General features: G+C 52.2%; 1 protein-coding gene across 1 annotated transcript; it reads left to right on the plus strand.

The window, feature by feature from the left end:
- The first annotated feature begins 2,058 nt into the window (after positions 1-2,058).
- FGF6 (fibroblast growth factor 6) lies at positions 2,059-17,543 on the plus strand. The gene is made up of 3 exons (XM_002712836.6): positions 2,059-2,804; positions 3,616-3,719; positions 13,229-17,543. The coding sequence occupies exons 1-3, from the start codon at positions 2,459-2,461 to the stop codon at positions 13,403-13,405; spliced, it is 627 nt and encodes a 208-aa protein (XP_002712882.2). The 5' UTR covers positions 2,059-2,458; the 3' UTR covers positions 13,406-17,543.
- Positions 17,544-25,637: the final 8,094 nt, after the last annotated feature.

Below are 25,637 nucleotides of genomic sequence, written 5' to 3' on the forward strand. Positions count from 1 at the left end.
CATGTTGTCTTTGGATTATCCTTGGCCCACCCACTCTGCAGAAAGATGCTTCCAAATCCTCTTGTGTGTTTATGTGTGTGTGTGTATGTGTGTAATGATTTCCCAGCAATAAGGCCTCACCTGTGCCCGCAAGTCTCCAGTCTCTCCTTGTGGTGGGGACGTGATGGCAATGGAGGTGACAGAACTAGGATGGTTGGGAGGCTGGGCAGGGCCCTGGGTGAGGGTACCAGCAAGCAATGAAGCCCAGTTGTCTCCCCAACTCTGTTTCCCAGCGGAGGGCAATGCCATGCCCTGCCTTCAAGGGTTCAAGGAGAGCACGCATAGGCGAGACTGACATACACAGTGTGACAGAGATTCAAGCCAAAGCATCAGTCCAAGTGAGCGAGCCAGATGGGCAGGAGGAAGGTGAAAGCCACAGACCAGAGGCAGGGACCCAGGCACGGCAGGAGCTTCAGGCTCAGAAGGGAGCTAGGGACTCGCCCATGGCTTTCCCAGGCTGCCTGCAGTGTGGGTGTGGCACGCAGGTGAAGTCTGTCAGCTGGGTCAGCTCCTGCCCGCACACTATGCTCAAACCCGTGTCTACTGCCCCTGCCGCCACCCACACAGCCCTCCCCATCAGTGCTGATGAAGACCTCGGGTGAAAGGGAAGAAGCCTAGATTTTAAGCTAGAGTTCATTTCCTGCGTGGCCCTTGTTAAGTTATTTCACTTTCATGGGACCCGTGTTGTGTGCAGTGCATTAAACTCCAGTCTACAATGCCGGTATCCCCTATAAGAGCCGGTTCAAGTCCTGGCTGCTCTACTTCCCATCCAGGACCCTGCTAATGTGCCTGGAAGGCAGTAGATGATGACCCGAGTGCTTGAGCCCCTGACACTCACATGGGAGACCAGGATGGAGTTCTGGGCTCCTGGCTTCTGCCCAACCCAGCCACAGTTATTGCAGCCATTTGGGGGATGAACCAGTGTACGGAAGATCCATCTCTCTGTCTCTCTCTTGCTCCCTCCCTCTGTAACCCTGCCTTTCAAATAAATAAATTAATCCTTTAAAAGAATCATTTTGCCTTCAGAAACATAATTCCTTCTTTCTTACATTTGCATAGCAATTGGTAGATGAGGCTTTTTTAGTAGCTTTTTGAAAAAGGGATTTGTTGCATCAGTTAGACATGTAATCTATTTAAAAGCAATACGGGAGAAGAAAATTGAGTGTAGGCAAAACTTGTTAGCTGCAGTGTTTTTGCTACTTTCTGTCTGTAATATCAGCCTGGCATATGCAGAAAATACCAGGCACGTCAAAGGTCCCCGGGAAGGATCTTTAAAGAAACGCGTCATTTTGTGCTACTGAAATAATCCCACGATGTACTCCTGGATGGAGTGAGCTAAACCCACTCGGCGGAGCAGCCCGGAAATCGACACGCTGATTCTAGGGATGATCACGCACATACCTCCGATTTCCGACCTGGCTGCGTGCAAGCTGTGGTAACGTGGGCAAGACACTCACCATCCCTAAGCCCTAGCCTCCTCCCTTGTATGATGGGAATAACACAGGGCAGAGCCCAAGGAGGAGCGCAGGTAGGGGAGTTATCAGTGAGCTATGTCAAGTCCAGATACAACATCCCCCCTGTGGGGTGACTGCCTTAACCAGGATGGTGAGCAGGTGGACTGGGCCCAGCCTTCCCGCCCTCCGTAACCCGAAGACGCCTAAGAGCGGCCCCCAACCAGAATCTCCATGCCCTCCTGCAAAAGGGCTTGCCTTCTCAGCTCCCTCCTCACCATGAGCTCTTTCCATGAAAAGTCTCCCAGACACTTGTAGGCTACTGTCACCGTCTGCCTCCACGCCTTCTCTCATCCCTGTCTTTACCGTTTGCCCTCTAAATAAGGAAGTTGGCACTGCCAGCCCAAGAACTCTTGCCCAATTTGGGTCCTGGGTGGCCTCTCGCCTCCCTCTTCCCCCTGGGCCCCCAGCCAGCTGCCCCTCCCCCCACAGAGATGCTCCCTGCTAACCTCATTCCTGCCTCATAGTTGGAATGACAGTGGCTCCCAGAATCCCTGGGGAGTGGGGAGGGCGATGGGGGTCTGGGGAGGCAGCCAGGCCCAGGGGCAGGTTAATGTTACAGGGCTGGGCAAGGGACCTGGGCCGGCTGGCGTCAGGGTGCTGATGGGTGCAGGGGAGGGCCGGGCTGCCGAGCTATAAAGATAGATCAAATCCAATATAATCAGCTCGGGACACAGCAAGCAGGCCACCTAGAGAGCGTCCCCAAGCCATGGTCCCTACCGGCCGCGGCTCAGCTCCGGTCCCGAGGCTCTCAGCCCGAGTGCCCGGAGCAGGCTTTGGTTTCGTGTCAGCAGCCTTCATCTGCCTTCCAAAAATAAGCCCCTGCCGCCATGCTGAGGGGAGAAAAACAAGAAGGGGGGTATTTTTAGGGCCATTAATTCTGACCACGTGCCTGAGAGGCAAGGTGGATGGCGCGGGGACAGAGGCTGTTCATCACTATGTCCCGGGGAGCAGGACGGCCTCAGGGCACGCTGCGGGCTCTCGTCTTCCTCGGCGTCCTAGTGGGTATGGTGGTGCCCTCGCCGGCCGGCACTCGCGCCAACAGCACGCTGCTGGCCTCCAGAGGCTGGGGCGCCCTGCTGTCCAGGTCCCGCGCTGGGCTGGCCGGAGAGATCGCCGGGGTGAATTGGGAGAGTGGCTATCTGGTGGGCATCAAGCGGCAGCGGAGGCTCTACTGCAACGTGGGCATCGGCTTTCACCTCCAGGTGCCTCCCGACGGCCGGATCAGTGGAGTCCACGAGGAGAGTCCCTACAGTGAGTGCCCTTGCAGCCCGCGGGGACGCGGGGGGCTCAGGCTGGAGCATGGCCGACAGACCTGGGGGCCTTGCTGTGGTGGGGGGGATGTTACCCCTCGAATGGCTCCTTCTGATTCTGCCTGGACGCAGATTACATGGGGTCGGGCCCAAGTATCCAGGTGTCCTGTGGGGTCCATCGGAGGCCTGGTAAGAACCATCAGCTGTGGATGCCGCAAGCTGGGGTGGGGAGGATGAATCTGGACCCTTGGACCAAATTAGACACCGGCTTATTTTTACTCAGGAGAAGGAAAGGCAAGCTGCAAAGTTTCTGGCTGAAGCACACCCTTCGTTTTCTTTCAGCCTGCTTGCTCGGTCCCCAGGTCTTTAATTTGAAGTCGAGAGGTTGCTGCATGGATGGTCTCCTACCCCGGGGGGGAGCATGGGGGCTGCAGGACCCTCGCCAGTGTTTGTGAGCTTAGAGGGGACGAGATTGGTTGATGCATGTGAGCTGGACGTTAAATGATAATGATAATAAACAGGAAATGTGTGGTTTTGCCCACAACAAGGACCTGCCTGATTACGGCAGGGAAATCTCAGATTTAAAACCCACCTCAACTAGACGCAGAGGGGTGTGCAGAGCTTCTCCCTGCAGAACTGAACCTGTAACGGTGTCGTGGCAGGACTCGCACCCAGGATTCCTAAAGCTAGAGGGATGGAGAACACAGGTGGCGAGCGTCTGACTTTCTAGGAGCAAGGGGGGCGGACGTAGTTGCTCCTGGCAGGCTGATCCGCACACGCCCTGGGTAACGTGCTCCCCATCTCTTTGTCAGGCCTGCTGGAAATTTCCACAGTGGAGCGAGGCGTGGTGAGTCTCTTTGGAGTGAAAAGCGCCCTCTTCATTGCCATGAATAGTAAAGGAAGACTGTACACGACGGTGAGTTCACCGGGCAGGGGGATGCGCCAGCGTAGGGGAGGCCTGGCCTTGCCCCATTGAAGAAAAGAACACAGAATCCCAAGTTGAGGAGGGAATCGTTATCTCAGATGAGGAAAGCAGGAGCCGTGCAAGGAGCCTGAGCCTTGAAGCTTCCATCTGGTCAGCCTTGGCCTTGGGCCGTGATTTTTCTGACCCCGCATGCCAGGGCCTCTGCAATGAATCAGAAAGCACAGCTCAGGGAGCTCTGGGTTGCAGGGCAGCCTTGGTGCTGGTGTGAGGCTGTTCCCCGGGGCACAGGTGGGGCTGGTTCCCTGCACCTCCGTACGTGCTGAGCTCGGAAGTCCCCTGATGCATCTCCCTGTCGGGCTCTCTGGGCAGCCCCGGTCCAGCTGTCCCTGCACCACCTGGGTCACACCCAGGAAGGCACATACCACCATACACATTTGCCAAAGCCTCTGGCTTCTGAGCCACTCATGCCCAGGGTTCTGCAGTCTGAGATTTGGCGTATTCCAGAAACATGGGCTGGGAAGACATCCCTGCAAAGCTGAAGAATCTGTGAGTACAGAAATAAGGAGGCTAAAAAGGACAGCCCCAGAACAATCCTCAAGGAATACCAAGCAGAGTTATTTATGGGGAGGGTGTGGAGGGCAAACTGACAATCGGGGACTGAACAAATAGTTCTGGGATGGGTGTCGGGCTCCAGGCACTGATCTCAACAGAGGAGGGTCAAGAAACGTGTGAATGGTTGACCAGGTGGCCCGTCATCCTAGGGCTAGCATCTCTGGTTGATTTGCATGAATATGTAGTGTGGAGGAAATTCAGTGGACCTGCCACACAGTTCTGTGGACAGTTTGCATCCATATCACTTTGGTAATCTGTGGAAGTACAGGTATCCCGGGACCTTCCTCAGACACCCTGACTCAGTAGGGCTGGGATTAGTTTAGAAATGTCTGCTTTTTTTCTCTAAACATTTATTTTATTCACTTGAAATGCAGAGTTAAGGGTGGGTAGGGGGAGGGAGAGACAGAGAGACAGACAGAGAGAGAGCTCCCACCTGCTGGTTCACTGCCCAAATGGCCCCAGCAGCCAGGCTGGGCCAGGCTGAGGTCAGGAGCCCAAGTCTCCCATGTGTGTGCAGGGGCCTGAGCACTTGGGCCATCTTCTGCTGCTTTCCCAGGCCATTAGCAAGGAGCTGAATCTCAAGTGCAACAGCCAGGATTCGAACCAGCTCCCATATGGGATACTGGCACTGCAGGCGGCAGCTTTACCAGCTATGCTATAATGCTGGCCCCAAGTGTCACTTTAGTTTTTAAATGTCTCTTGTGTTTTGGGACACAGGCAGGCTTGGGGACCACCTGGAAACAGGACTCCTGGGGGGCAAGGAATCATCTCGCCCCTGGGGTACACCTGCCTCCGTGGTACACCTGCCCAGAGATGAAACCTAGCCTGTCACTTGGAGTTCTCAGACACCCTTTTGACCACTCTGGAAAGGCGATGAGATGGTCAGGAAGCAGCAGGGTCCAGCCCAGGCTTTGGGGGTGCAGGGACCACCCTCTTGGCAGTGACTCCTTCCACAGGGCCCCTTCTCAGCCGCCTGTGCAGCGCCAGGAATCGCCCATAACTGGTGGGCTGAGAACTTGGTTTTTGCCTACAGGACTCCATTCAGTGGGCTTGTAGCAGAGACATTTCTCGGAGGGAAACACAATTACATAACCTCTTCTCCAATGCGAGGTTTAATGGGTAGAGAAAGCAACCAGAGGGCAAAAAGCAGAACAGCAAAGAGGAAAGGAGCCATCCTTGGAGTGTGAGCTGCGTGGACGCCCACCAGACACGGGCCTGGCGCTCTGCTGTGTTGCTGGGCTGATGCTAGCAGGGTCAAGTGGGCAGATGAGTTCAGGGCTCCTTAAATGGACAGAGTCCAGGAGAAACAGGGGGAGGGAGAGGAGGAGGGGGAGGGCTTTTCCAAAAAGAAGCCCCCTTCCCACCCGCACCTTCCTTCCCCTCCCTGCCACACAGCATTTGGCTACAGAAGCGACCCCAGGGCTGGGCAGTCCTGGGTGCAGAGAGCGGGGCTGGGCAGCTGTGGCCCAAACTGGGGCACCTGGTGTGGCTGAGGACCAGGTGCCCCTGCCCAAGCCCACCCCTCCTACCCCCCCGCCCCGCCCTGCCCTTGCTGGGGCCCTCAGAGGCCCGTCCCGTTATCGCAGTCTAAAAAAACAATTGCCAGCTGATCCCGGAGCCAGGAAGACTCCCACCGGGTGATGATTTCATTCACACCATTTCTCTGTAAGCCCCCTGAGCTGCCTCATCTCCTGGCAGCTCAGCTGCTGCTGCCGCTAAGTGGGCTTTCTCACGGGGAGGAGGGGAAGTGTGCGGGGCGCGGGTGGGGGTGAGGAGACCTGGCGGCTATTCGTGGTCAGAGAGGGAGGGACGAGGAAACCCACCCAGAGGAAGTGGCCTCCCACGTCTCTGGGCAGCTTAGCTCCCTCCTGAGGCCAGGCAAGTGCCGAGCACCTCTTGTTTGTGGAGCTCCCTGCAGAGTGCTTTCCAGGCATTGGTTCAGGGCGCCTCTGGCAGGTGCATTTGGTCTTTAGCCTCCTCTTGCAGATGGGGACACTGGTGTCCGGGGTCTCCCATCCAGCCCCAGCTGCGTGCAGGCCTGCCCCACAGGAGCATTTGACATAGCACAAAACAATTTCCTCTACAAAGGCCTTTGGTCACTGCCTTGGGAGCAGAGGACCAAGAATAATAACTTCTCGAGTCCCAGATTCTGCCTGCTCCGGTGTAGATGGAGGCTGAAATCAGTGAATTGCAACCCCCTTGTTCCCCTTGAAAACTAGGAAAGCAACACTTCAGGGGTCTCCTCCACCTGCTGGCAGTTTTGCTAGAATCCTTGGTTTGAGAAAAACACCGGTATGGAAAATATTGATGCCTACTGACAAAATGATCTGGGACTCAGTCACACTTTTAAATGATTTTAGTGTTGGGGTCATGACGGCAGGTGATCACGGGCAGTCCTATGATAAGATCAAAGTACGCAATTGGTTTCATCTGCAGAGGCCTCCATGCCTAGAGCATTCGCCTGTGGAGCAGAGAACTGAATCTTTCTCTGCTCTGTGAGCTGCCTTCTTATCTAGCAGAGAGCAGCAGTCTCTGGGGAAAGACACAGAGGCCCCCCCACCCTGGGGAAGTGCAAGGGGCCATGCGTGCTTGCAGTAACAAGCGGCTTGAGGCCCTGCACGCAGATCTCTGCCTGCTACAAAAAGTCGAAAGGCTGACCTAGCTGCTGAGAACTTTCCCATCGTACCTAGCTGACTATGCAATCGGGTGTTAGGAAAAAGACTTGCAAGCCTGCAGGCGTTCTCAGAGCTGGGAGACTTTCCTGCATGTCTGTTACACAGAAAAAGAGGCAGGTAAGGGCTGCAGAAGGGAGAGTCCTAGCAGGAAGTGCTGCTTTTCTTCTCTCTTCTTTCCTCCTTGTCACCTCCTTCCTCTGCACTCTATTCCAGGACCCTGTGCACCACCCCCACCGCACACACACAGCCAGGAGTAGCAGGGGCAAGTGGTCAAAGGAGCCACAGAGTGAAGATCTTGGGAGAAGGAACTAGACCTCCATCAGTCCCCATGACTCAGCTCAGTCTAAAGACAAGAGGATGGGTGTCTGTCGTCTCGGGCTTCTGGGCATTTCTGCCAGCAGCCTTGCACCCTGAGCCACCCTTGGCTGTCTGTGCCCCTCTGAACGCATTTCTTTTGAGTGGAGTTTGGTCCCACATAAGTCTGGTTGGACCCACATGGAATTTCAGACATTGTCACGCTGCGGCTCAAGCGTGGCAGACCCGGGAAATGTGACCCAGTGGAATTACTTTCATTTGTTCAAGTAATAATATACGGTAGCTGCTTTTATTAACACAGCATTCACTTGGCTCGAGTGCTTTTCTCACCAGAGCTGAGGAGCCAACATTCCTGAGCCATGAGAACTCCCAGCTCAGGGATTTGATGGAGAGGAGTAGGCGCTGGGTCTGGAGCATCACGCTGGCCAGTGGGAAAAATCCTGCCAGTCTGGAGCATTTGGGCCGTGTTCAGGGGAAACGTGGTGCTCCCCAGCGTGCCATGGGCCTCCTAGCAACCGTGCTAGTCTGTTGTCTGTTACTATAAGGAAATACCGGAGACTGGGTACTTTATAAAGAAAAGGGGTTTATTCTCTCACAGTTCTGCAGATTCAAGAGCATGGGGCTGGCTTCTGCTCTGTGCTGGCAAAGGCAGCCTCGAGCCAGATGACGTCACAGAGGCAGGAGTGCATGCACAGGGCAGAGATCGCATGCAGAAACAAAAGCCAGGGACAGCAGAGACCAGGCCTGCTCTTTTTGTAGCAACCCCCTCGTGAGAGCTAGCTGGGACCCCACAAAAGTGACAGCAGTTCCATCCGGGGACAGCACCCACAGGGACCTTAATGCTTCTGGAAAATTCCATGCTGCCTCCAAATACTGCCACCCTGAGGACCAGGCTGCCAGCACACAAACCCCTGGGGGACATGTCCCAGCTACGGCACCACTGGACCCCATCCGTGGGTGGCGGGAAGCTGAAAGGAGCCTGCAAGGGAAGCAGAGGGCTTCTCAAGTGGACTCCGTCTCCCTCCCACCCTCGCCCCTGAGGTTGGTACCGAGTCACAGGGAAGGCTAAGGGTATGAGACAGGCCAGAGAAAAGGAACAACACAGAGCGAGACAAAAGCAGTAAACAAGCAAACAAACAAAGATGGGGGGACTCGAATACTCAAAATCCGAAAAGCGGACACAAAACGTAAGGGCGCCTCACAGAAGTTCATGGAAAATGAGAACAGAGGGAGGCGCTTATTACAGTGCAGAAGCAGAACTAAATCCATGCGTGCAAGCACTGCACTTGCATAGATGACAGTCCGGGAGACCAGGTGCCTGGGAAAGGCTGGGTCTTAGATGGACACGTCCTAGGCAGCGGGATGCGGGCAGTGCGTCCAGGTGACTCAGTGCCTCCCCGTCCCTTGCCTCTGCCCCACACCCTCTGCCCCAAGATTTGATTTCTTCTCTTGGGTTTGCAAACAACACACGGAACCTCTCCCTTAACCACGGTCCAGGTCAGAAATAAATAAATGCTCCTGGAAACTGTCTGGGCGGGGGGCGTAAAGTTAGAACAAGGGGGCTGGCAGGCCTGAGGAGGGGCCGTGCAAGCGGAGACCACCAGTGTGCTAAGGATGCTCTCTCACTCCATTTCCTGGCAGTAGGTAACAGGTAACCCCTGAACAGTTTAAGAATAGAAGACACAGACGATTATTCTACGGAAATTTCGGGCTGCCCCTACATATGTCTTGAAGTCACCGAGTTCTTCCCACAAGGCAGCTCCTGTTGCTTGTTCCTTATTCCAGGGATAACCTGTGTGTGTGTGTGCACACATGTGCACACCAGGACGTTGTTTAAAAGTCACACCAACAGGAGCGTGCTGCACACACCACTTAGCCCTCTCTTCTTCACTGAGCTTTGTGTCTTTGGGGCCATTTCACGTGCGCGGACAATAGAGATCTGTGTTTCTCACGGCTTCCTGTACTGCACTGCCCTTCTCACGACTCCTCCTCGCTTTCCAGCTGTTACTATTGGAAACAAACGTCGCTTCAGTAACTTCTGTGTGCAGGGGAGGTGGGGGGAGACCAATTCTTTTTATTTCTTTGAAGATTTTTATTTTATTTGAAAGAGTTACTCAGAGAGAGAGAGAGAGAGAGAGAGGAAGAAAGAGAGAGAGAGAGGTCTTCTATCCGATGGTTTACTCCCCAAATGGCCACAACAGTCAAGAGCTGAGCCAATCCAAAGCCAGGAGCCAAGAGCTTCTTCCGGGTCTCGCACGTGGGTGCAGGGGCCCAAGAACTTGGGCCATCTTCTACTGCTTTCCCAGGCAATAGCAGAGAGCTGGATCAGAAGTGGAGCAGCCAGGTCTCGAACCAGCATCCATTTGGGATACCGGCATTGCAGGTGGCAGCTTTACCAGCTAGGCCGCAGCGCCAGCCCCTAGGAGGACCAATTGTTACAAGTGAGATTGATGACCAGTTGCTATATTCATTGTTTTTCTGGTAGGTGGTTCTTTTTTTTTTTTTTAATGGTCAAATGGTTCTTTATAGGGGTTATAAGAATACACATACACCAAAAGACATTAAATGAGAATTCCTAATCTCTCTGCCTTCATCAACGAAAGTTTGACAAGAAATGCTTTTCTGTCTGCAATCTGACTATTGCAAATGTAACCTCATGTATATATATTTATATATATTTATATTTTAATATATAGGGCAATTTATATTTTAATATATAAGATTTATATTTTTCCTATTAGGCATATTTTCTTACATTTGTATGCCATCTATATCTCCTTTTCTGATGATATTCACTTATAAATGCCATTAACTTTCCAGCAAGTTAAGGATTCTGAATAACAATGGGCTCTTTAACCTATGTATATTGTAAATTTTTTATCCAGTTCACTATTTATATTTTCATTTGGTTTAAGCTAATATTTTTCAATTAGAAGTCAAATTTATGAGGTTTTTTATAACTACTGATTTTTTGTGTGTTTTGCTTAGAAAGATCTTCATGATTCCAAGATTTAAAAAAATTTTTTTTTCTGGATTTTCTTGGTTCTCTTTTTTACATTTAAATCTTTGCTTCTTTTGGAGCATATTTTGATTTAAAGAATGAAGTCATAACTCATACTTTATTATTAAAAGATATTATCGGCTGGCATTGTGGCTCACTAGGCTAATCCTCTGCCTGTGGCGCTGGCACCCTGGGTTCTAGTCCCATTCAGGGCGCTGGATTCTGTCCCGGTTGCTCCTCTTCCAGTCCAGCTCTCTGCTGTGGCCCGGGAGTGCAGTGGAGGATGGCCCAAGTGCTTGGGCCCTGCACCCGCATGGGAGACCAGGAGAAGCACCTGGCTCCTGGCTTCGGATCGGTGCAGCGCCGGCCATAGCGGCCATTGCAGGGGGTGGGTGAACCAACAGAAGGAAGACTTTTCTCTCTGTCTCTCTCTCTCACTGTCTAACTCTGCCTGTCAAAAAAAAAAAAATTATCCAGTTGTTCTAACACCTTGTTTTCTCCGGTGAGTTGAAATGCTGCTTTATATTCATTTCAGATTTGTTTTTATTTTATGCTCACATATGAGGATATTTCAAACTTTTCATTACAAGATAGAATTAAAACTTGGTCACAAGCATTTTTGCGCTCCATGCATGGTTTCCTCCCAATCTGTGTCTGCCGTGATCTATCTGAAGACGGCGTGCGTCGTCTGGACTCTGTTCTGTTGGTTGATCGGAGCCAGGCCTTTACTTAGTGTTGCTTTAATTCTCAGTTAACGTTTGCACTTGAGATTGAGCCTGATCTTCCATCCTGCTGCTGCTCCTGAGCCTGACCCGTTAACAGTCTTCACTCACTGGAGTCCCTGCACACCCCATGTGCAGGTTCAGAAGCCAGGGCCGGGGCCTGTCCGTGGGGGTTAGCCCAGTGCCAGGGCTGGCGTGGCGTCTCCGTGCCCCTGCATGCCAGCTCATGGTCTCCCAGCCACGCAGTCAAGGACTGCAGACCTCAGCCCACAGCGAGACTTCAGGATCCAGCTGGAGAGTGAGAATGGCACTGATAATAATATCTTGTTTTATTTTGTTTTCCTAAGTGACAGGTGTTGTTTCCAGAGTTTTCTGTGCACTGTGCATATTTCATTTTTGCTCCAATTCTATGACATCACCATTCTTATGGCTCCCACTGTATAGGTGAGGGAATTGAGGCTTAGGAAATAAGGAACTTGGCCAAGTGCACATTGCTAACTTAAAGAGTAACCCTCAGTAGTCTAACCTCATGCAAATGTACTCTTTCTGGAATTTCACTGGGCTATTCCCACCATTAGAACAGTTCCTGGCTCATTCATTTACTGATCACCCACAACAAAGGAGGCAGATGGAAGATGGAAACTGCCTGGTGTGGCGTCCAGGAGCCAGCTGGCCTGGCGGCAAAAGCTTAGACATCCACCGCCAGCCAACCCACACAGGTGAAGGCGCTGTGTATAATAAGGGTGGAGCCTGTGGATGGGAAAGAAGACAGCGTGTTCTGCTGGGGGGAGGGGGGAGGCCACTCGCATGCTGCACCAGGAGAGACCCCAGTGTGAGCGTGTCCTTTGCTTCAGTGTTGTCTTCCTTCAGTCATCACGTGTTCAGCCTCACTTGCACACCAAGACACAACCCTGGTTGGGGATCCTGGAGTCTGGGGAGAGATCATGTGCAGAGGGATCAGCGAGGGCTACTCACAGGGTTCGTTCCCATTCTGTCCAGAAAGCTCTCGTCCACCCCGCTGCCTGGGGAGGCTGCCACGCCCGGGGAGGATTCCTCCGGCAGCAGGACATGCCTCCTTGAGTGGGATTTTCTTAGAGCTTCCGGTAGCTGCAAACAGTTGGAAACTATGCCCCACCTCTCTCTGTCTGATTCAGTTCTTTCTTTTCTTAAAAAAAATTATTTATTTATTTGAAAGGTAGAGTTACAGACACAGACACACACACACACACACACACACACACACACACAGAGAGAGAGAGAGAGAGAGGTCTTCCATCTGCTGGTTCACTCCCCAATTGGCCGCAACGGCTGGAGCTGTGTCAATCTGAAGCCAGAAGCCAGGAGCTTCTTCCAGGTCTCCCACACAGGTGCAGGGGCCCAAGGACCTTGGCCATCTTCCACTGCTATCCCAGGTCATCAGGAGGGAGCTGATCAGAAGTAGAGCAGCTGGGACTCAAACTGGTGTCCAGACGGGATGCCAGCACCACAGGCAGGGAGGCTTAATCTACTACACCACAGCACTGGCCCCAGCTATTTCTTTTAAAGGACTCCTTGGTGCCACTGGTGACATCAGGAACCAGGTTCTTTTTCCCTGAGAAAAATTGCAGCTCCTCACCTCTCTGTCCCTGCTTGTCCCTACAGAGGGAGGAAGCTCTCTTCCTGCAAGACACGGTTTGCAGAAACGGAAATGGGCTGAGAGGGGTGGGACCTCCCCAAGGTCACACAAGTAGGAAGTGGAGAAGTCAGTGACAGGAACCCCGGGTCTCAGTCCTTCTCCACTGGGCTTCCTCTCACAGTGGACTTGAGAAACCAGCTCACTGTATTCTTGCTTAGGACTTTTCTCCGAATGGGGCTTCGTGGATGGACCCTGAGCTTTGCGTCAGGAGATCTGAGGAGCAGAGGTGGCTTCAGCTCCACCCACCCTATGTGACACAAAGCATCCACTTACATCCCCGGCCCTTGGTTCCCTCTCCCTAAGGAGCCACAAGAGTCCTGAAGTCTCCTCCTGCTCCCGCCTTTGCTGATTCTGGCTACCCAGGACGGCGTGGATCTTGCAACGGTTGTCCTGCAAAGAGGGGGGAAGGGGCTCTTGGCCCTCCCCACCCCTCTCGGCTGGCATTTGCAGCCCGTCTCGTTCCTAACTGGGCCTCTGCTCTTTGTCCGTCTCTTTTGCAGCCCAGCTTCCAAGAGGAATGCAAGTTCAGAGAAACCCTCCTGCCCAACAACTACAACGCCTACGAGTCCGACTTGTACCGCGGGACCTACATTGCGCTGAGCAAGTACGGACGGGTGAAGCGGGGCAGCAAGGTGTCCCCGATCATGACCGTCACTCACTTCCTTCCCAGGATATGAGGACCCAGGCAAGAAGGCTCGCGGGGTGAAAGCTGCATCGTTTCCTGTTGGAATTTGCACAAGTGAACGATCCCCCTTGCCCCTCTGTGGCTTCTGAGTCCAGCTTTATCTTGAGCTCGGGGAGATGGTTCTGGTGCCCCCTGACTCCAGACCCCATGGTATGTCACACACCCAAGGGAGGGGCTGCAGCCGACCTCTTAGAACGGCAGCAGATCCTGTGTCCTGCCCTCACCTGAGGAAGCAAGGTGGACATGACCCTCGTAGCGCGTGACCGTGTGCACAGAAGGCCAGGGTGGGAGTATGTATGTGTCGATGCAGATCCATACGTCTTTATAGAGATAGCCTCAGAGCTCAGGCATTTCAAAGCATCGGGTTTCTTCCTCCTGGCATCACTGCTGCAGGAACTGGCTTGCAAGAATGTCACTTGTCAAACCAGTGGGATGGATGGGTGCGCTCCCTTTCTGCCTCTTTCCCATTACCTTTCCACTCGGAGGCCACCGACTGAGCAGGGGTGCCGGGCAGCAGCTGTCCCCTAAGTGCCCAAAGGGCCGGGGCAGAGGGTAACAGATTTCATTGCAAACCAGAAAGAGGGTGACCAGGCACCCCCACACTTCCTGCCTGAGAGGGCTCTGGGGACCCTCTGATGCCTTGTCAGGGAAGCCAGGGTTCGGGGAAGGGGTCCCCTTCTTGCAGGAGAGGGGTGGTTCGGCTGAGGAAGGGCTGCCGGAGGCGGCGGAAGGGACTGGATGTTCTGAGGAGAGCCACTCTGCCTGGAGCACTCAGCGCTACGTGTGGCTCCGAGAACTCAGGGGCCAGGCTGCCTGCCCACAACTTTTCCTCACTTTGAACTGGGTCTTATTTTAACCTCAGATGACAAGGATCCTAATAATGGCAACCTCTTTGGCGAGGGGCGGAGGGGTGGGGGTGCAAAGCAGGGCATGGAGGAAGTAGAGAGGCCTTGGACTACGGATGATAATTCCTCTCCAACTGTGTCCAGGAAACTCACCCAAGTTCTCATCTGATACTCTCACTTCCTTTCGTCCTCATGTCGCACACACACTGCGGCCTGGATGCAGTCGAATGGGCACTGTGACCTCCTGCGTTTCCCCCTCTTCCTCCCTACAGTAGGAGAGGAGTGATAATCCCATGAAATCAAGCCGCCAAACTGAAGCAGCTCCCCGCTGCACAATGCCTTCTTGCCGTCTGTCCTTTGCGAGTATTTAAAGCAGAGGTTCCCCAAGTGGCTATAAATGTTGTCTGCTGGAGCCTTCAGATTCCTGAACCACTGGAATGTTCCTAAATCTGAAACCAGAGAGATCCGTAGCAGAGTGCAAATATCTTTGGCATATGTCAACCATCGAGTTACAAAATGACCTGACACCCTGTGCTACTCTCAGGGGCCCCGGCCTGCAAGACAATCCCTCATCTGTTGCGAATGCCTTCATCTTCAACCTGTCTATTTGCAGATGCACCCATCTATAGATAGATCTGGGCTGAGGGGTTCCAAGCTGAAGATGGAGCTTGGCGATCCAAGAGAGGGACGCCATGTTGGCCACCCCCTCCACCCTGCTGGTGTCAAAGAGGGCGTGTGCTGGGCGAGGAGCACGCAAAGGCCAAACCAAGGTGAGCGGAGACCGAGCAGATGGCAGGAGCTCTGGATCAGGTGTGGACATGGTCAGGCCTTGGATGGAGACGAGCAGGAGCCGGGGCCTTGGATCACGCGCAAGGGGCACAACGTTGGTCCCCGCCCCCCTTGACCGCTTGGAATATGGAAGGGCAGGGGACAAAGCTGATTGTTTTTCAGGACCTTGCCCAGTGCGCTCGGTCTCTTTAATGGACTCCATCGGAAACAAAGGCACTTGCAATCTGAGGTGGATATTGATTCCCAACAGAACTGGGAGTGGAAGGTGGCGAGGTGGGCAATTGGACTGCAATCTGGTCAGGGGAAAAAAAAAAGTTTTAGGTTCCTAAAGCACTAGTTCCTTTCTTCCTCGATCTTTGAGCTAATTTGATGTGAAAGGAAGTGACCTTCTAAAGAGAGTCCGCAAAGCCTTGGACAGCTAGACCTTCTGTACATCTCTCTAGGGGCTCAGAAAACTCCAGTCCCAAACAGGAGTTTCCCCAAATGTCCACTCCCACTTTTCATGCCAAGGGTGAGAAGGAGAAGCTATAAAATGTCCACGCTCAAGCAGGCTTGATGCTCAGCTGCTGTGTAGTGATTATCTCCGACAGGCACGGGTTAGGAGAAGCAGGCATCTGCAATAACTGATATCAGGACCCATGCTGTGCTAGTCGTTAAGGGTTTGAAAATGACTGACTCCTTAGAACCCTTCCCATGCAAGGGAATCATCTCAAGGGATTTCTCGTTGGCCTGACAGCATCTCACGCTGAGCAAAGCCAATGCCCATCCAGAGAAGTGGGCTTAAGAACCAGAACAGAGTAAGATCAGTCTGCCAGCGCATCAGACCCTTCTCTCCCACTACCGTGCACAGGCATGAGAAGCTGTTTCCTCCATGGCCACAGGTCCACCAAGCCCTGCACTCAGCTGTCAGTCCCACTGAATCCGGCGGTTACAGAGCACGTTGCCATGGACAGGGGAAGAAGAGGGAGCCCCTCCCTCCCACTGAGGATGTGCTAGGAGTGGCCTGGGTCCTCCCTCCCCCAACTCCTGGGCAAAGACCCTGGTTTGTAGAGTTGTGTGGCTCGTTGGCCTCTCTTCTATCCTGGATCTTTTCTGGCAGCTCCGTGTGAACTTGGGGTTCCAAAAGCCAGCAGGCTGCCTTCGTCCTTCTCCCAAGAGCAAATGAGACTTCTCAGCTGGAAAAGCTTAGCTCAGAAATGAAGGGGAGCCCAGGCTCCTTACGAAGTCTCCACCACCTTCAGGGCAATGAATGGACCTCAGAGGAAACGAGAGAATTCCAAATGCCTTGTTCGTGCCTCCCACCCCTCCTTCCTTCTCACTTCCCATACATCTGTGAGCCCCTCTTGGAAATCAGCATATAATTTCATAATTAATACCTCATCATCATCCTCGCCAGCCTTCCCCTCTGCCAGCACGTCTCCTCACACCTCCGACACACCCTCCCTAACCCACATGTCCAAGCCCTTGGTCAGGGCCATTCTCTGCCTTAAGAAAGAGGACATTTGCTCTGGTCCTCTGAGTCAGGGTACAAACCTCTCTAACCTTTTGAGGTTTCTCCTGAAATTCTCTTCCCATCTCTGTCCTACCCTGGAGAGTTTGGGATTCTTCCTTCCTTTGTGGGCTCTGAACCCCTTTCTGTACTGAGACCCCAAATCCTTTGAGTTCTCACTCCCTGCAAGTCTTGATGGAAGAAAGACATGGAAGACCCCCAGAGTCCAGTCCTGTGTCTGACATTGTTTGCCTTTGCTTGTGTTGTCCCACAGTCACCCGTGCAAACATACCTCCCGGATGTGACCGCTGGCTCCCAAGATACCCAGATGTCTTTTCTACCCTCTGTGCCCTTTTTACCTTTTGCATGTGGACACAGCTAGAGAACTCTTCTCATCCCTATGCATTTCCCCAAAGATGCGGGTCAGGGGTCACCAGGGAGTGCCACTTGACACTCTTCTGCCTGTAAAGTGCATCTCCAAGATTGCTCCTCCCCCTTCTTCCCCTTCGAGGAGCCAACCACCCAAGCTGAGAGCTCCCAGAAAAACTCCAAAGATAGGAATGCTTGGGACGAGGTCAGAAAAACAGGTAGAAGTACTCACTTGGTGCTTGCCTCCTAGACAGCCCGAGGACGTGACAGTGCCCTCGGCAGATCCCGAATCCAGTCCCTCCCGCAGATAGCCAATACAGAACCGCGTTTGTATACCTCATCGAACTACTGAAATTCCAGCGTCAGGCAGCCGTGTCCTGATGCGGTCTTCTCTCTCTGTACATCATTAGGAACCTCAGGCTGGGTCCCGGTGCAGAGCTGTCCTCAAGTTTGGGAGCAGCGGACAGGAAACCCAGAAACTGTTCAATCGTGTGCTTGTGAAATGTGATGCTTCTATTTTTTTAATATGTATGTGCTATGCACAAACCATATCATGTTCCAGCCCTAAAGGATAAGGTCTTTTTATACGTTTCTCTAAACTGTTTGCCTCTTCCTCTCCTATTAAAACTGACAACAAAGCTCTGGACTGTGGTTGACATTTACCTTGATTCTCTCCCTCCCTCTCAAAGCAGGCAAGGCAAGAGAAGAAAGCAGAGACCCATGGTGCTGCCACTTACGGAGGCTCCCCTAGCCCAACCACCCCATCTTATCAACAGGGGATTTGGCCCAGGAGATGAGAAGAAGCAACCCTAAGCCTGAAGGAGGCAGCAGCTCTTCTCTCTGCCTTAGTCAAAGTCAAATAAACATATTCTTGTGCGTGTAGAATCCACTAATTCATCCGCCCATCCATCCAGAAAGACCTATGGAGCACCTCACCACTGCACTGGGCTAGGTTTGGGGGATACCTGAGTGGACAAGGTGGATCCAGCCCCCATCCTCCCACAAATTTTCATTTAAAAATAATTACTCACTGCCCAAGACTCGGGCCCCAGAGGATGGAGTGGGTCCCAGGATTCACACTTACAACTTGCGCCCCAGGCAGTTCTGACGTTGAAAAGCACTGCCCAGTAGGATGGCCGTGAGTCCAGAACATTTGAGCTTGGGGAGACTCCACAAATTAGAAGAGCTCCTTTAGAGATTGGATGAAGATGACCCAGAGCTGAGTTCCTTCCCGGGATCGCAGTCTCCTGAGCTTCCTCCCTCCTTTCACCCTTCCTCTTCCTCGGCGGGAGATGCCTCCGCCATGCTCCTGCTCCAGCCCCACCCCCCATGCCCCTCCTCATGCCCTCCCTGGGGAGATGGTCTTGCTCCTTCAGTCAAACAATGCTGGGTTCTGAATGAATCTATGTGCTCCTGGAAGGGCTGCCTGCTCCTTTGGCCTCCACCTCGTTCCTGCATTCATTCATGCAATTCGGAGTTCTAAGCTCCTACTGTATGTCAGGTGCCACATTGGGGCCCAAGAATATCCCTACAAGCCTATAGATTGGCAAGAAATATGGGTGCCAAATAAATGATGAGAGTAAAAGGTGAGGAGTGGGGTGAAGGAGAAAGTTCGAGTGCTCTGTGGAGCACAGAACAGAGTTTGGTGCTCATCTGGGTGGATAAGAGGAGCCAGTGCAGAGCAACTGAATTAGCTGTAAGTGAAGTCATAACCATAAATCAGTTATGACATTTTCATTGCTTCCTTAAGATCCTTCATGCACATTTACTCTTTTTTTTAATTTTATTTATTTGAAAGACAGAGTTACAGAGAGAGGTAGAGTCAGAGAGAGAGGTCTTCCATCCACTGGTTCACTCCCCAGATGGCCACAACAGCCGGAGATGCACCAATCTGAAGCCAGGAGCCAGGAGCTTCTTCTGTGTCACCCACGCGGGTGCAGGGGCCCAAGCACTTGGGCCATCTTCTACTGCTTTCCCAGGCCATAGCAGAAAGCTGGATCAGAAGAGGAGCAGCTGGGACTAGAACTGGTGCCCATATGAGATGCCGGTGCTGCAGGCCAGGGCTTTAATCCACTGCGCCACAGCACCAGCCCCCATTACATTGTTTTTGCAAGGAACACAAGAGTCCTCCTGTCTGGTGTTGGTGGGAAACTCTCCATCCACACAGACCTAGCAAGTCTGGGGCTATAGAGAGCTGTCCTTGCTTCCATAGAAGTGCATTGAGTGCCTGATTCAGACCGCTCACAAAGCCATAAGAAGAATCCACAGCCTGGGGCCAGCATTGTGTTGTAACCAGTAAAGCTGCCACCTGCAACACCAGCATCCTATATGGGTGCCAGTTAGAGTTCCAGCTACTCCACCTCCAGTCCAGCTCCCTGCTAACGTGCTTGGGAAAGCAGAAGATGACCCAAGGCCTTGGGCCCCTGCCACCCACATGGGAGACCCAAATGAAGCTCCTGGCTCTTGGCTTCAGCTTGGCTCAGCACTGGCTGTTGGTGCCACCTTGGGGGGTAAACCAGCAGATGGAAGATCTCTCTCCTTCTCCCTGTCCATCTCTCTTTGCAACTCTGACTTCAAATAAATAAATATTAAAAAAAAAAATGCTGCTGCAGACTGAGTGACTTCCACAACAGACTTTTGTTTTCTCGCAGCCTAGGAGGCAGGAAACCCAGGGTCGATGCCTGGCAGGGTGGGCTTCAGGCAAAGCCTCTCTTCCTGACTTCTCGCTCTGTCCTTATATGGCCTTGTTTTTGTGCACAAGGAGCGAGAGGGTGTGTCCTGTTGGGGAGACACGGACACTCAGTCTGCACCAGCGCCCACTGCCACCCGGGGAAGCCTCGCTCACACATGGCGCTGTTCTAACGCCACTCCAGGAAGGGCTCACGGCTGGCTGGTATGGGGGATCTGCTGTCATCACTTTTGTCTACTCCGTTCTCAGGCTCTTAAAAAACCAGCAGTCCAGAGCAGGTACTGAGAACATCAGTTAACAACTCACTTGGGACGCCCACATCCCACACCAGAGTGCTTAGGTGCAAGTCGCCAAGTGCCCACCACAGTCAGAGCTTGGTCAGGCAAAAGCCAGGAGCCAGAAACGCAATTCAGGTCTCCCATATGGGTGACAGGGGCCCAAATACTTGAGCCATCACCCACTGCATCCCAGAATGCACATTAGCAGGGAGCTGGAGTCAAGAGCGGAGCTGGGACTTAGACCCAGGCATTCTGATGTAGGATGTGGGCATCTCAGCTGATGCCTTAACTTATGGGCCAGAAACCCACCCCAGAATCTCACAAATTCCTGAGCAGAGTCCCAGAGCACCTGCCACTGCTCTGTGGCTTCCTGTTCCTCCAGGATCAGCTATGGGTCCCCCCAATCTCCAACATCGCTAGGAAAACGACATATCTCAAAAGTTCTGTGCCTTCCTATGCATTTTTAACTGGAGACAATGCAGCAAAGCAACAGTAACAAAACATGAAGACTAAATAGCCCATAATTTGAAATTTAAAACCCATGGGTGACAATTAGGAGAAGGGAGAGAGAAATGACAAAATCTGGGGAGAATAACAGGAGGTAGCATTCATTATTTAGGCCTCTTTATAGATCTAAATGCATGTCTTCCATAATAACACAGACTGTGCTGTTTCCTGGTTTGCTAATCAAATTATGCTTATAAAACTCAAGATGTAACGTTTGTAAAGCAAGAACAAAGCATATTCTGCAGAAAAAGCTATATTTGTGGGGCCGGCGCTGTGGTGCAGCGGGTTAATGCCCTGGTCTGAAGCGCCGACATCCCATATGGGCGCCGGTTCTAGTCCTTGCTGCTCCTCTTCCAATCCAGCTCTCTGCTATGGCCTGGGATAGCAGTACAAGATGGTCCAAGTTCTTGGGCTCCTGCACCCGCATGGGAGACCTGGAAAAAGCTCCTGGCTCCTGGCTTCGGATTGGCACAGCTCCCACCGTTGCAGCCATCTGGGGAGTGAACCAGCAGATGGAAGACCTCTCTCTCTCTCTCTCTCTCTCTGTCTCTCTCTCTCCCTCTCTTCTCTCTGTGTAACTCTGACTCTCAAGTAAAAAATAAATAAATCTTTTTTTAAAAAAAAAGCTATGTTCATTGTGTTTTCCAAATATTTTTTATTTTAATTTTCAAAAGTTTTCAAAGTCTCCGAAATAGCATCCTGTTCCTGCCTTCCAGTCCTCCCCCCATGCTGCACAATGCTGCTCCTTCTCTGACCGAGCACATTTCCATCATTTTCTGCTTTGGTTCCTCTGCCCCCGAGGGCCGCTGTTTCAGCCGCGTAGGTCTCTTAATCCAGACACCTGCTCCCAGATGGAAGAGGAAGGGCCATTCTGCGCCGGACCCGTGGGTAGTGCCCCCTTGTGGTTATTTCCTTAACGACGTCTTCATCCTTGGATGTCATCCCTAGATGTTCAAAACAGATGCACTCAATCCCAACTGTGAGTTGGAATTTGGATGCTGATTTTACGAAAGAATGAGTCAAGATCCTTGCCTGGAAAGAGCTCACAGACCTGGGTGGAGGACAGTGCCTGTTCAGGTAATTAGAATACCTGCATTCAATTAGAAATGCATGTGAGGGGTCGGTGCCGCGGCTCACTAGGCTAATCCTCCGCCTTGCGGCACCAGCACACCGGGTTCTAGTCCCGGTCAGGGCTCCGGATTCCATCCCGGTTGCCCCTCTTCCAGGCCAGCTCTCTGCTGTGGCCCGGGAGGGCAGTGGAGGATGGTGCTTGGGCCCTGCACCCCATGGGAGACCAGGAGAAGCACCTGGCTCCTGCCATCGGATCAGCGTGGTGCGCCGGCTGCAGTGCGCTAACCATGGCGGCCATTGGAGGGTGAATCAACGGCAAAAGGAAGACCTTTCTCTCTGTCTCTCTCACTGTCCACTCTGCCTGTCAAAAAGAAGAAGAAGAAGAAGAAGAAGAACAAGAACAAGAAGAAGAAGAAGAAGAAGAAATGCATGTGAAACTGCAGAGGAGAATGTGGCTGGTCAGAATGGAGAGGGTGCAAAGACTCAGGAGGACGGGCCAGTAGAGCTGGGACTGCGAGGGTGAAAGCACAGGGGAGGTAGGGCTGTCCCAGGCTGGAGGAAGGCCTGAGCGCGGCCCTAGCCCGAGCATCAGAGCACAAGCGGAAGGGCTGAGGTCATGGTGCAGCGGGTTAAGCCACTGCCCACATGGGAGGACCACTTCAAGCCCCAGGTTTTGGTTTAGCTTCCTGCTAACGAGTGTAGGAAGGCAATGGAAGACAGCACAAATATCTGGGCCCCTGCCACCCATGTGGGAGATGAGGATGGAGTTCCTGGCTTCTGGCTTTGGCCTGGTCCAACCACACCTTGCAGTTTGTGGCCATTTGGGAAAAGAACCAGTAGATGGAAGTTTCTTTCTCCCTCTCTCTCTCTCTCTCTCTCTCTTCCTCTCTGGTGCTCTGCTTTTCAAATAAATAAATTTTCTTCAAAAAAGCACAAAATGAGCTGAGAGTAGGGGTTACAGTGTGGATGTGGATGCAGATGGATAGGGGTCCAAATTTGGGGGGTTCTATTGAGATCTGCGTGATCTTAAGTTATTGACGCCCCAGCCTCCTCTTCCATAAAACCAGCATAATCGTAGTATCTCACAGAGTCCTTGTGAAGATGAAGTGGAATGACACACACCCAGTGCTCTGCACGGGACTTGGCCCATAACGAGCGCTAGTGAATTCTAGATGCTAATGGCAAGCAGGGCAGGTGTCAGAGGATGGCTGGCACGGAGGGCTGGGAGGGGAATGCAAGTTGGAAACAGGTCTCGAATGCCAAGCTGAGGAGCTCAAAATTTCCTTGCAGACAGTGGTAAACCACTGCCGATTTTTGCAAAAAAGTGGTGTGGTCAGGTCCTATATTAAGATGAGAATCCTGTGAGCATGGGAAGGAAGGGAGTGGCTAAGCCACGTATTAAGTAAATATTTATTTTAATCATACTGGTTTTCAGTAATGATGCAGTGAACTTGAGCCACAGCAGGTCCCTGCCCATGGGAGCTTCCATTCGTGTCCAGCAGTCACCACACACAGGGACATCAGCACTCATGACAGGTGGGCTGGCAAGAAAACAATCATGGGGCTAGAAAATGTCCATGGATAAGTGAGTCATGCAGGCTCCGGGGCCTCGATTTCTTCATCTTCCTCTGTTTGTTTGCTTGTTTGTTTGTTTTGGGTGTATTTATTTGAAAGGCAGAGCATCAGGGGCATGGGGGAGAGACAGATCTTCCATCCACTGCTTCATTCCCTAAGTGGCTACAACAGCCAGGGCTGGGCCAAGCTGACCAGGAGCCAGAAACTGTATCCAGGTCTCCCACATGGGTGGCAGGGGCCCAAGGACTTGGGCCACCCTCAGCTGCCTTCCCAGGTGCATGAAGCAGGAAGCTGGATCTGAAGTAGAACGGCCAAGACCGGAACCGGCATTCAGTTACAGGGTGCCAGCGGGGCAAGCGTCAGCTTGACCTGCTGCAACACGACGCGGTCCCCCAGTTTCTTCATCTCTTACGGACAGATTACTCTCCTGCCCTGCTCGTCCTGCAGAGTCAGTGGGTGGATCCCAATGAGGGGCTATGCTGGGGAGAGTTTTGTGAAGTGTCAGTCACTGCAGAAGTAAGAATGATGCTGGGTTCTTGGGCAAATCCCTAGTGGTAACGGATTCCCAGTGTGTCCCTGGGGTCCCCTCCCAGATGGCTCATCTGATTTTCCCTTAGCTTGTCCACACAACAAGGCAGACAGAGGTACTCTATTCTATCCCTTTGCCTTGCCCCCACCTTTTAGAATCATGTGGAAAGATGGAAGGGAAGGAAGGAGGAAATATTTCTGAAAGTGCCAGGCACTTTCGCAACTGTTAAACCAGCGGCTGTCAGTGGATGTGGGGTTGGCTGAGTAAACTGGGGAGTGCTGCTGGCACTCGTGGGCAGAAGCCACGTGCAAGGGACATATGCATCAGGCAGGACTGTCCCCTGGCATGCAGACTTCTCCTGCACTCTGCTCAGTTTTGAAAATGTCGGGTAGATGAAACACCATTTTTAAGTCTGAATCTAGGATCAACTGGGCTTTCCATAAAATAGGAAGTGTCTCTCTCTCTAGATCAATATGCAGTGAGTTTTCCAACTAGGGTGTAAATCTTGTTTTGCTTGAATCCTTCCAAGAGCTGTTCAGCATTTTGAAAACGCACTCTGTGTTAAAGGCACTGAGTTGCCAGCATGGCTGCCTTGGGAGCCCTCTCCTTCACAATGATCCTCGCTCTCCCCGTACATAGAGCTAGACGGCGGTACTTATTTAACTCCTATTTCAAAGATCAGAAAGGATGCAATTTTTATACGATTTCCTTTTTCTTAATTTGTGTTTTTTTAACTTGAGAGGCAGGAAGAGAAAGATATGGATGTTGGTTCACTCCCTAAATGCCCACAACAGTCAGGGCTAGGCCAGGCTGAAGCCAGGAGCCGACACTTATTCAATCCAGGTATCTCACATGAGTGGCGGGGACCCCTCCCGGGGTGCTTGGGAAGCTGGATCAGAAGCAGAGCCAGGGCTCAAATCAGGCACTCAGGGGATGCAAGTGTCCCAGAGAGCAACTTACTGCTATGCCAACCACCCACACCATAGAACATTTTCTTGCTGTTCTCGAATCCAAATACATGTCATATAACTGGGTACAAGCAGCTGACTATGCTTTTATTTTTCTTTATTCAAGAAACGAGTGGTGGGGGGTGGGGGTGGAGGGATCCCATCTTCAGATTCACTCTCCAAATGCCCGCAAAGGCTAGGGCTAGGCTGGAGTCAAAACCAGGATCTGGGAACTCAACCCAGGTCTCCCATGTGGGTGGCAGGAACACAACTACTTGAGCCATCGCTGCTGCCTCCCAGGGTCTGCATTAGCAGGAAACTGGCGTCCGGAACCAGAGTCAGGAATTGAACCCAGGCACTCTTGACATGGATGTGACTGTCCCAACTGTCTTAACCCATTTGGCCAAATACCCACGCCACCACTATCTTTTAATGTATCCATGTCTGAGCATTTAAATACTGAAACACAGAGTATCTTAGGCTACTTTCCTCTTATTCTACCTACAGTTTAGGCTTTATATTGATGTTTAAAAGATAGTACAGGTAACTTAAGTTATCCAAGGGGTCCATAATAGGCTTCTCTGCCTATTATGAAAAAACCATACCCAGATCTCATTGTTTTTGCATCAACATAATTTGTCTTTTAATTCCATTTTCCATGAACTTTAAAAAGTGTCCACCAATTAATCTTGATTTTTTTTTTTTTACAGCCAGAGTGGACAGTGAGAGAGAGAGAGAGAGACAGAGAGAAAGGTCTTCCTTTTGCCGTTGGTTCACCCTCCAATGGCCGCTGCGGCCGGCGCATCGCGCTGATCTGAAGCCAGGAGCCAGGTGCTTCTCCTGGACTCCCATGGGGTGCAGGGCCCAAGCACTTGGGCCATCCTCCACTGCACTCCCTGGCCACAGCAGAGAGCTGGCCTGGAAGAGGGGCAACCAGGACAGAATCCGGCACCCCGACCGGGACTAGAACCTGGTGTGCCGGCGCCGCAAGGCGGAGGATTAGCCTAGTGAGCCACAGCGCCGGCTAACCTTGATTTTCATTTTAAACAGTCAAGATGTTGTTATAAAACATTTGCTTTTAAAAGTGTCATGGGAGTGATGGGGGAGAGAATTGCCACGTTCACTTAACTAGTTCA

This window comes from Oryctolagus cuniculus, chromosome 9, assembly GCF_051225735.1.
Source record: "Oryctolagus cuniculus isolate XC-2025 breed Fujian yellow rabbit chromosome 9, ASM5122573v1, whole genome shotgun sequence".
Taxonomy (NCBI): domain Eukaryota; kingdom Metazoa; phylum Chordata; class Mammalia; order Lagomorpha; family Leporidae; genus Oryctolagus; species Oryctolagus cuniculus.

Bases quoted from the DNA above. Each gene is read 5' to 3' on its own strand.
- FGF6 (XM_002712836.6), top strand. From the start codon at position 2,459: ATGGCGCGGGGACAGAGGCTGTTCATCACTATGTCCCGGGGAGCAGGA. The intron at 2,805-3,615 runs GTGAGTGCCCTT...TCTCTTTGTCAG, and splicing joins CCACGAGGAGAGTCCCTACA to GCCTGCTGGAAATTTCCACA. The intron at 3,720-13,228 runs GTGAGTTCACCG...TCTCTTTTGCAG, and splicing joins AAGGAAGACTGTACACGACG to CCCAGCTTCCAAGAGGAATG.